At 39.6% G+C, this 11356-nt stretch overlaps 1 protein-coding gene across 1 annotated transcript; it reads right to left on the minus strand.

Moving 5' to 3' along the window:
- Nucleotides 1-6106: 6106 nt before the first annotated feature.
- On the minus strand, nucleotides 6107-9093 carry LOC124863132. The gene is made up of 3 exons (XM_047357379.1): nucleotides 9084-9093; nucleotides 7377-7702; nucleotides 6107-7290 (listed from the first exon to the last, which is right to left on the minus strand). Exons 1-3 carry the CDS (start codon nucleotides 9091-9093, stop codon nucleotides 6976-6978), a joined length of 651 nt encoding a protein of 216 aa, XP_047213335.1. The 3' UTR covers nucleotides 6107-6975.
- Between the last annotated feature and the right edge of the window lie 2263 nt (nucleotides 9094-11356).

Below are 11356 nucleotides of genomic sequence, written 5' to 3' on the forward strand. Positions count from 1 at the left end.
ACCGGCGGCCAAAGCCTTTCACTTATTCTGGACCTCTCCTGTCTCTTGACGGTGCCAGATAAGAGTCAAACTCAACATGATCTTCTTTCCCCGCTGATTCTGCCAAGCCTTTTCCCTTGGCTGTGGTTTTCATCAAAATCTCCTTTCTGGGATCATCTGATAAGTGCACATATTCCCACAATTTTGCTGTTTCCCCTACATGGCTTGTGGTAAACCTTAGGCAGGATTTCCTATGGCTTTCTTTAAACTACTGCCTTCTTTTTGCCACTCTTCCAGAGGGCCCAGATTTGTGGAGTACCTGACTTACAGTTGTCTTGTCAATCTCCCATCTAAGGATCTCTGCAATTCTTCCATAGATACCATGGGTCTGTTGGCTGCTTCTCAAATTAATGCTCTAGTTTAGCTTGATGGTCATGTGTTGGTAGATCTGCCTTTGTGCCATTAGTCTTTCCATTTATAGATTAAAATCCCTGACCTGTGTGTTCTTTTGTTTTCCTGATGCAGTTTGTTCACTAATGTTCTCTAACAACCACCTGAAGCCTTTCCAGAAGGCTTTCCAGAACAGCTGGCTCTGTTTACTATACCTCACAGACTTCCAAAGGCAACTGACTGCAGTTTTATTTAGAGGTATCAGATTAAATGGGGTGAATTCCAATGCATACCATACTTTCAGATTTTTGCCAAAATGATTTTGAAATAGATGTCTCCTTTCTTTCACCTCACTGTTATGTATGCGCTACTTTTTTAAAATCATATTATCATAAAAAAAGTTTTTATCATATTCATGTCATAAATCTGCACAAAATAGCCCAAACTGGTGAAGTGAAATAAAAAAAATTATGTGATCTTTCCAAACAAGTCAGGGACCAAGTTGTTGAGAAATACAAGTCATCTTAGGGTTATCTAACATATCCAAATCTTTGATGTTTTCCCAGAGCACCATCAAATTCATCATCTTCTAATGGAAAGCACATGTTACCACAACAAACCTGCTAAGAGAGGGCCGCCCACTAAAAATCTAAAAATTCACAGATTGGGCAAGTAGGGCATTAATCAGAGAGACAGCACAGAGACCAAAGGTAACCCTGAAGGAGTTACAGAGTTTCACAGCAGAGACTGGACTCTCTGTCCATATGACCAAAATAAGCCATACACTCCATAGAGCTGGGATTTATGGAAGATTGTCCAGAAAAAAGTCATTACTTAGTGTTAAAAATAAGAAGGCACCTTTTGAGTTTGCCAAAAGGCATGTGGCCTTTTGAGTGTTTGTCCAACATTACAGAAGACAGACATGGTGAACCCCATTAAATGTGCATTGTAATAATTACAGATAATGTTGTAATAATTACTGAGAATGTTTGCCAGAGTGCAGTTCTTTTATTTAAATGGAGTGTGTCCGTTAATGTGTTTTTAATTAGTTTTAATTTACGGTTATTAGTGCTGTAATGGTGCATATCTCTTGTTATTTTGAAAAAAGAAAAATGATCCCGTTGCGGCTCGTAAATGAGACAAGGGAGAGATGTGTCTCATCTAAATCAAATCTTCCCATGGATCTCCAGCTGAAATCCTGCAGCGATTCAACAATCCAGGGCTCTCTTTGTGCTGGTTCATCCAAGATTTTGCCTTTCACCCCTGCATACTGTCCTCCCTGTGTCTGACCACCAGCAAAAACTTGTCCTTTGTTACCAGTGTGACTGCTTCAGGTGAATGTACAGGGGTTGGACAATGAAACTGAAACACCTGGTTTTAGACCACAATAATTTATTAGTATGGTGTAGGGCCTACTTTTGCGGCCAATACAGCGTCAATTCGTCTTGGGAATGACATATACAAGTCCTGCACAGTGGGATTTTAAGCCATTCTTCTTGCAGGATAGTGGCCAGGTCACTACGTGATACTGGTCGAGGAAAACGTTTCCTGACTCGCTCCTCCAAAACACCCCAAAGTGGCTCAATAATATTTAGATCTGGTGACTGTGCAGGCCATGGGAGATGTTCATCTTCACTTTCATGTTCATCAAACCAATCTTTCACCCGTCTTGCTGTGTGTATTGGTGCATTGTCATCCTGATACACAGCACCGCCTTCAGGATACAATGTTTGAACCATTGGATGCACATGGTCCTCAAGAATGGTTCGGTAGTCCTTGGCAGTGACACGCCCATCTAGCACAAGTATTGGGCCAAGGGAATGCCATGATATGGCAGCCCAAACCATCACTGATCCACCCCCATGCTTCACTCTGGGCATGCAACAGTCTGGGTGGTACGCTTCTTTGGGGCTTCTCCACACCGTAACTCCCCCGGATGTGGGGAAAACAGTAAAGGTGGACTCATCAGAGAACAATACATGTTTCACATTGTCCACAGCCCAAGATTTGCGCTCCTTGCACCATTGAAACCGACGTTTGACATTGGCATGAGTGACCAAAGGTTTGGCTATAGCAGCCCGGCTGTGTATATTGACCCTGTGGAGCTCCCGACGGACAGTTCTGGTGGAAACAGGAGAGTTGAGGTGGACATTTAATTCTGCCGTGATTTGGGCAGCCGTGGTTTTATGTTTTTTGGATACAATCCGGGTTAGCACCCGAACATCCCTTTCAGACAGCTTCCTCTTGCGTCCACAGTTAATCCTGTTGGATGTGGTTTGTCCTTCTTGGTGGTATGCTGACATTACCATGGATACCGTGGCTCTTGATACATCACAAAGACTTGCTGTCTTGATCACAGATGCGCCAGCAAGACGTGCACCAACAGTGTGTCCTCTTTTGAACTCTGGTATGTCACCCATAATATTGTGTGCATTTCAATATTTTGAGCAAAACTGTGCTCTTACCCTGCTAATTGAACCTTCACACTCTGCTTTTACTGGTGCAATGTGCAATCAATGAAGACTGGCTACCAGGCTGGTCCAATTTAGCCATGAAACCTCCCACACTAAAATGACAGGTGTTTCAGTTTCATTGTCCAACCCCTGTAAGTAAGTCTTGCTGCAGAGTGGCTAATGGAAGCAGATATGTACCTAACGTACATCATTACCTTTGACTGAAAAATGTCATTTGAGCTCAAGCACAACCTAGTGAGGCTTGACATTCATTATTTTTTATCTCAAAGGAATGCTGCCAAAAATGTCAGCATGCAGTAGTGTAATGTAACTCAGTCCATTTAAAAACGACAATTTAACTGCAACCACTCTTTAACAGAGAGGTCCATTTGCAGTAACAATAAAAACAACAATATAAAACATGTCATACTTGCAAATGCAAAGTGGTTCTTGCAATCGTGAAGGTTGCTGACCCATGATCTAATCATTAACCAGCTAAGCAACAAAAAATATATAGTTATGGATCTGCACAGGAAAAGCCAAAGAGTCCATAAAATTATATGTTGACTTTTAAAAGAAAACATCAAGTGTTTGAACATATGATTTTTCAGTTTATTTTGTTTTCTTTGATAGAACCAAATTCAGGCAACTTGACAGCCACACCCTTTGAATGTTTCTGGTAATTATGTTGCCATATAAATAAGTGTAGTTATATTGAAGTTGGAATCATTTCATATGTTTCCCTTTAAGTTTCTTTCCACTCTTGTGGACCTCTTTAATATTTTCCCAGTTCGGCAAACATTCCCTGCCCTTTTTATAGCAGTTTCATCCCATGAATGATCTCATCCAATCCTCACAGCTTTAAATTTGGTGTTCTGTTCTAATTCAAAGCAGTCCTTTGAAAGAATAATATTTACTCAGTTTAATCCCCCTTCTCCACCTCTGTACATCTCCAGTGTACAGAACTTTAGGAGTGTGCCAACAATAGCTCCCCTCCCATTTTTCACCTTCTCCATTCCACACACTCTTCACGCTCTGTAGAGATCGGCAGAAGAGATGACAGGTGTTTGGGTACAATTGTTTGCTACTGGGAAAATAAGTATAATTTAAAGGAGTGCAATAAAAAGCGGATAAATGTGGACAGGAACGCTGTTCTCCTTTGAGGTTAATCTGAGGTCTCCGGAGCCTGAACTAGAAACATCCCAGCTGTGAATAGTGTGGAGAGAGTTTGCCAGATAAAAGTGTTGAAAGATTTAACCGCTATACTTGGCTGTTATAATTTCCTTCAGGTGCACCAGCAGAATTGTGTAAGTTATGTGCCCTTGGACTTTTGCTTTCCAAATTTTGTTGCGTTTCATTTGTTTATACTGGCAGTTTCAGAAACAGCAGGAACTGTTTCTGCAGATTAATTTTGAGGTAAAAAGTAAAATAAAACTGAAATAAAACAAATTCCACAAAACGCTCAAAAAACTTAATCTCAACAAGATGACAGAATGGAGCCAGCTGTTACCACATCACTTGTAAATGTGAACAAATGACTCTTCTCTGTACTGCCACTGAGTCTCTTCCATCCTAGTAAGATGATATACTTCACACTGGGGAAAATACATCCCCTACATTTATCAAATATGACTTTTAGTTTGGTATTTGGTCCCAAGATCTTTTGAGAGACATTATGTGGTCAGAATATGCTGGCCACATGTTACAGTCTAAAGTTGGGATTTTTTTGGTCTCACCTAACAATGTTTGCCAGTAATCACTTTTGATCTGATACAAAGACTTCACTCCATTGGGGACTCCAAAACGAGTGAAGTCATTGGTTCTGTGGTCGGCCAAAAAGAAAATGCGGATGAGGAGAGTGAGTTCACCATGACCTGTGTCTGCCCTGCGGCCCAGAACTTTGGTTCTGGTATTGAGCTGGGAGACACGGAGAGTTCAGCCAGAACACCACTGAACTCTCTGTGCCTCTTGGCTTTTTTATCATACATGTCACATTTCATTCAAGTTACTTATAAGAAACATTGCTGAGGCCTATTTCTTTTGTTTTCAATGCTTAGTTTTTGCTTTCAGAATGAAAGAGAAAGACAAATTAAAAATTCTCTGTTTTTTTTTTTTCTTCCAGACTAGTGAAATAAAACCTATTTTGTCTGTTTGGAGCGAACAAACCAGAAAGAGAGATGTCTCTACCGTTGCAGACCCAAGGATTGCATGTTAATCTAGGTAAATTTCATTCCCTTTTTTCATAGTCATGTATTTCCATTTCATCCCAACCTACTTTCATTTCATTCATTTTGGTGGGTTCGATCCCACCAAAAGGACATGCATTCTAAAGCACCTTTTTTTTTGTTAACTTTTTTGGCCACAAATAAAGCATAATATGGTTGCTTATTATGCATTGTAGACCGTTTTAAATTATTTTAAGCTACTATTTAGTGCTTCATAAGTGCTAACATAGAGCTGTAACCTGCTAAAATAATGTAATCTAAATATGATTTCTATTTTACACTCAATTTGTTAACCTGGCAGGAGACAGATTGATCTGCAAATAACATTAACTATTACGTGTATATCAAAAAGAGTAACTAAAGCGCACTTGAGCACAATGATCTTGGCTTTATAAAAAGCTCTGCATTGAGGACCCAGTATTATCAAATGGGAAATTTGAGCATAAAGCACAGTAAGTCTTATGCCAGGTTAATTTGAGTTGTCAAAGTTGTTTTGACACCAGAACAGCAGGTGCATGCCCTTCAGATAAACCCTTTCTTCTAAGTTTTATGACCAGTCCACTTAAGGTTGTTGACACTTCATTACTGTTTGAAGTACACAACTTTCAAGGTGTAATGGGCCCCAATGAATGTGCATTTATTGCACATGGATATCTCAATTTATTCATGATGTAGAGTATACAGCAACCTATTAGCAATATACTGAATATACAGTTGTTTTCCCTTTAATATGGTTACCTTCACATAAGCATGCTAGAGCACATTACAGTCACTATCAGCAAATATCTAAACAAAGAGGTCAATAAGTTGAGTAATTTTCATTTGTTATTCTTTATTTAAAAACATGTTATATCTACACACGCACACATCCTATATATAAATGAACATATATACACACACTAACATTGTATATATAAATGAACATATATACACACACTAACATCGTATATATAAATGAACATATATACACACACACTAACATCCTGTGTATAAATGAACATATATACACACTCTAACATCCTATATATAAATGAACATATATACACACACACACTAACATCGTATATATAAATTAACATATATACACACACACACTAACATCATATATATAAATTAACATATACACACACACAATAAAATTAGTGTGAAAAAGTACCCAATTGTACTCCCTTATTTTCTCATCCTTCTGAGCCACTGCTCTTTGGTCAGTGTCTCCCTGTTTGGGCAGTAAATCCTGCCTTTGTATTGGCTATGGCCAGTTTCTGTGGTGCGTGGCTCACCGCATTTAGTGCATCTGTTGGATGTGACTGTCCTTGTGTATTTGCACTTTTCTTTTTGGGTTGTCTCTTGGGTTTGGGTAAGGCCTGTAGGTGTTGTTTTAGAATATGGTGGGCATATGATGTTTGGTGTAGTGGGGGGTAGCAGCAGAAGCAGTGGCAAATTGTTGCCTGCTGCAGTGGTTGATGGCATGTGGAGTGGCATATAAAAAACTGTTGGCTGAGATGCAGGGGGTTTTGGCTGAATGGTTTTCAGCTCAGCTCTGTCTCTGACAGTGAGTTTTGTTTTTGCCTGGCCGGTGGTGTCAGGTGGCAGGTTGTAAGTGTGTTCATGTTTGTGTGGTATGAGTTGAGTGGGCCTAGCATTTACTGGGAGCAGTGGTTCACTGGCAATGGGCCATTTCTGAGGCAGTACCAGCCCTTGCATCAGAATGGCAACATCTTGTGCTTTAAATCTTTTGTTATGCCACTGTATTAAGGTGGTCTGGTTTACAGTGACAAGTTGCAGGGTTGTGTCTTTCATAATAATGCCATTGTTCAAAATTAGCTGTCAAATTTTTTTGTAATCATTTAGAATTTGTGACCACCTAGAAAAAGTTTGGTGTCCAATTTTGTTGGGGCTACTATAAATGTTGCACAACCTCATAAAGATCATTTCAATAAGTCGGCTGCAATCTGGCCATTGAGCAGCAGAACCAGAAGAACCAAGTACACACCTTTTTGTGCTTTCAACTCCTGCATAAACAGCCTTTTTTTTGGGTGACCTAAGTCGACCAGTGAGCAGTCGTTCCTGATGTTGTGCAGCATACAAAATCCGGTCTTTATCATTTTGCTCCAATTTTTGCCTACAATGGTGTTGGCCTGCTGGTTGGTAAGAGTTAGGCCTTTTTCCTTTCGTAGCTCCACTAAGTACTCCGCAAGCACATCAACACGATCCATTCCTGCCCTATTGTGTTCATCCACGGCCTATGGAGAAATATTGCATTAAGTTTTAAATATCTCAAAAAGCTGAAACATCCTTAATTTTCAAAGCACACTGATATTTAACTTACAACTTGCTCTGAAGATGTAGTTTGCCCAGGTAACCCCGACAAAACAGTGGACGGGACCACAGCAGACGATGCGGGCTGGAGCCCCGGCAGGTGAGTGGGTTGTACCACAGCGGAGGACGCAGGCTGGAGGCCCGGCAGGTGAGTGGATTGTACCACAGCGGAAGACGCAGGCTGGAGCCCCGACAGGTAAGGGGACTGGACCACAGCGGAAGACGCAGGCTGGAGCCCCGGCAGGTGAGGGGACTGGACCACAGCGGAGGACGCAGGCTGGAGCCTAAGCAGGTGTGGGGACTCAGCAGGGGGTGGAGCAGGCTGTCTGGTGTCCACTCACCAGCGCTGTTATTGGTTATGCTTGTTCAATTGCTTGTTAACACAAACAGTAAATAAGCCAATCACATGGCAGTAACTCAATGTGTATAGGCATCTATAAGATAAGATGAACATGACTTGCTAAAGTTCAGATTGTGCATCAGAATGAGGAAGAAAGGTGGGTCAAGTAAACTTGGAAGATGGCATAGATGTTGGTGCCAGATGTGTTGTTCTGAATATTTCTCAAACTGATGATCTACTGCAATTTTCACACGCGACCATCTCTTAGCGTTACACAAAATGTTCCAAAAAATATATAGCCAGTGAGTGGCAGTTTTGTGGATGAAAATGCCTTGTTGACATCAGAGGTCAGAGCAGAATGGGCAGACTGGTTATAGATAATGGCAAGGCAACAGTAGCACAAATAACTCATTACAACCAAGTAAATGTGGAACAAAATCTCTGAAAGCAGAACCTGTCAAACCTTAAAGCAGATGGGCTACAGCAGCAGACGAACACGCTAGGGACCATCTTGTCAACTAGAAAGAGGAAGTTGTGGCTACAATTCTCACATGCTCCCCAAATCTGGACAATTACAGATTGGAAAGAAATTTGGCATAAAAAACATGGATCCATCCTTTCTTAAATTAACAGTTATTTTTTAATCATTCAAAATTTAATTTACCTTAAAAAAATCTGCTAAAGGTTGATTTATATTATTTGGAAAATTGATCAAATGCAACATTTATTCCATTAGAAATATAAAAAAGACATGTATGCTCTAAACAATCAAAACCTGTTAATGTTGAATTTCTAAATGAAGAAAACTGCATTTTTGACTTTGTAATGATTAAGCTCCTGTAACTGATCTGAAGATGGGGAACTAGCTGCCGTCATATGCTAGAAAGGCCTCATCGCTCTACAAGTTTAAAAACCTTCGTAAAATACACTTATTTGCAAAACAGTTTTGTGCTTCCTGAGAGGTTGACTTTTATTTCTTTTATTAGCTTTTTCTTATCTTAATTTCAGGATGTACATTCTAATTAGTCTGTTTTTAACCCGTGTCCAGTGTGATTTTATTTGTAATATGTACAGCACTTTGTGAACCTTGGTTTGTCTTACAGTGCTTTACAAATAAAGGTGGTATGGTCCATGTATCCATGTCTTCATAATGGCCACTCCTTCAATATACACTACCTGTCTAACATTTTAGGCACACTATCTCATTTAATAGGTTTCTTTACATGGTACGCAAATTCTCACTGAAGGCATCAATGCTGTGAATGAACATGTTTGGAATTATGTGGCAAACGAAAAATTGTAAAAGAACTTCAAATATGTTTTATATTTTAGATTCCTTAAAGTAGCACCCTTTGCTGTGTAGTCCAAAATATTCACCTTTGGCCATCTTTCAATAAACCTCTGGGACTTTCTTTCAAGACTCTTTGGAAAACCATTTCAGGTGACCACCTCATGAAGCTCAGAATACCAAGAGAGCAAAGCAGCCATCAAAGCAAAGGGTGGCTATTTTGAAGAATCGAAAATATAAAAATGCTTAGAGTTATTTCACACTTTTTGTTTACCATATTATTCCATGTGTATTCATTCACAGTTTTGTTTCCTTTGGTGAGAATCTACAATGTAAATAGTCATGAAAATAAAGAGACCCATTAAGTGAGAAAGTGCATCTAAAACATATGACCAGTAATATATATTGTCAAGTCAAGTTTATTTATATAGGGTTTTCAGCAACAAGGCACTCAAGGCGCTGCACATAAGGAAAAACATTACAATGATACAGAAAATCAAACAACAGAGGTAATTAAAAAAAATAAAAATAAAATAAAGAGAATAGAATGATGGATAAGAAAATGAAAGGAAAATTGGACTGAAAACATAACTAATAATGTTTAGATGAGACAGTCAAAGGCCACTCTAAACAAATAAGTTTTTAATCTTGATTTAAAGCAATTTAGGGTTTCGGGTTCCGGGTTTTACAGTTTTCTGGGAGTTTATTCCAGATTATTGGAGCATAAGAACTAAAAGCTGCTTCTCCATGTTTGGTTCTGGGTTATCCATGCATTGTTTTCTTCTAAGCATTTACCCAGCGCTTGAATGGGTTCATAGTCACCTGGTGACATCGTAATGTATAGCTGTGTGTTGTCTGCATAGTTATAACTTATGTTGTTGTTTATTAAAATCTGAGTTAGGGGGAGCATGTAGATATTGAATAGAAGGGGCCCTAAGATAGACCTTTGGGGAACGCCACATGTAATTTTTGTGGTCTCTGATATAAAGTTACCTACTGACACAAAAACGTCCCTGTCCTTCAAGTAGGACTTAAACCAATTGAGGTCTGTACAAGAAAGGCCGACCCAGTTTTCCAGGTGCTCTAATAAAATGGAGTGATCAACAGTGTCGAATGCTGCACTAAGGTCCAATAATATCAGCACTGTGGTTCTTCCACAGTCTGCATTTATACGGATGTCTTTGAGCACCTTGACAAGAGCAGTCTCTGTACTGTGGTGAGCACGGAAGCCTGACTGGAAGACATCGAAGCGGTTGGTCGTTGTTAGGAAGTTGTTTAACTGCTGAAACACAGCTTTTTCAATATTCTTACTGATGAAGGGGAGGTTTGATATAGGCCTGTAGTTCTGCAGTAGCAGCTTGTCCAAGTTGCTCTTTTTCAATAGAGGTTTGATAATTGCTGTTTTCAGGGCCTGGGGGAAAACACCTGACAAAAGGGACGTGTTTATTATTTGTGTTAAATCAGATGTTATTACAGGCAAAGCTTTCTTAAGGAAAGCTGTGGGTAAAAGATCGAGACAGCAGGAAGAAGTGCTTAGTTGGTGTATGATTTCTTCTAAGATTTTGTAGCTTATTTGGTGAAATTTTGTCGAAATCAGTTCTAGTTGGAGACAACATTGGTACTGGAGTTGATGTGGATGTGCCTACTGCCCCTCTGATCTTTTGGGTTTTTTCAGTAAAGAATTTAGCAAATTCATTGCAGGCCCTGGTAGAGTGGAGTTCAGATGCTACAGTTACAAGAGGGTTTGTTAACCTGTCGACCGTGGCAAATAATGCACGAGCATCGTTAATGTTTTTGTTGATCTCAGAAAAGAAAGTTTCCCTAGCAGTTTTCAGTTGTAAGTTATATCTGTATATTCTCTCTTTATAATATAGTGAACCTGGAGTCCAGTCTTTCACCACCTGCGTTCAGCTTTTCGACACTCCTTTTTTTCACTTCTGACTGGTGGATCACTTCTCCACAGAGACATTTTCTTCCCAGAAACAACTTTCACTTTAATTGGAGCAATTGAATCAATGATGTCCAAGATTTTAGAATGAAAGTTTTCTACCAACTCATCTACAGTGTTACAGGGCAACGTGGAGGTAGAAGAGTAAATCTGGTTGAAGGTTTCAGCAGCACCGTCCTTAAAAATGCGTTTTCTTATCATGTCTATTTGGTAAACCGAGTCATTTCATATGATGCTTTCAAAAATAACAGAAAAGTGGTCAGATAGGGAAACATCAGTTACAGACACCTTGGAAATGTTTAGACCCTTAGTGATGATCAACTCCAAAATATGTCCCTGTTTGTGCATTTCCTGTTTAACATGTTGAATCAAACCAAAATGTCTAAGAGTGTCACATAGATCTATTGCACTTCT

This window comes from Girardinichthys multiradiatus, chromosome X, assembly GCF_021462225.1.
Source record: "Girardinichthys multiradiatus isolate DD_20200921_A chromosome X, DD_fGirMul_XY1, whole genome shotgun sequence".
Lineage (NCBI taxonomy): Eukaryota > Metazoa > Chordata > Actinopteri > Cyprinodontiformes > Goodeidae > Girardinichthys > Girardinichthys multiradiatus.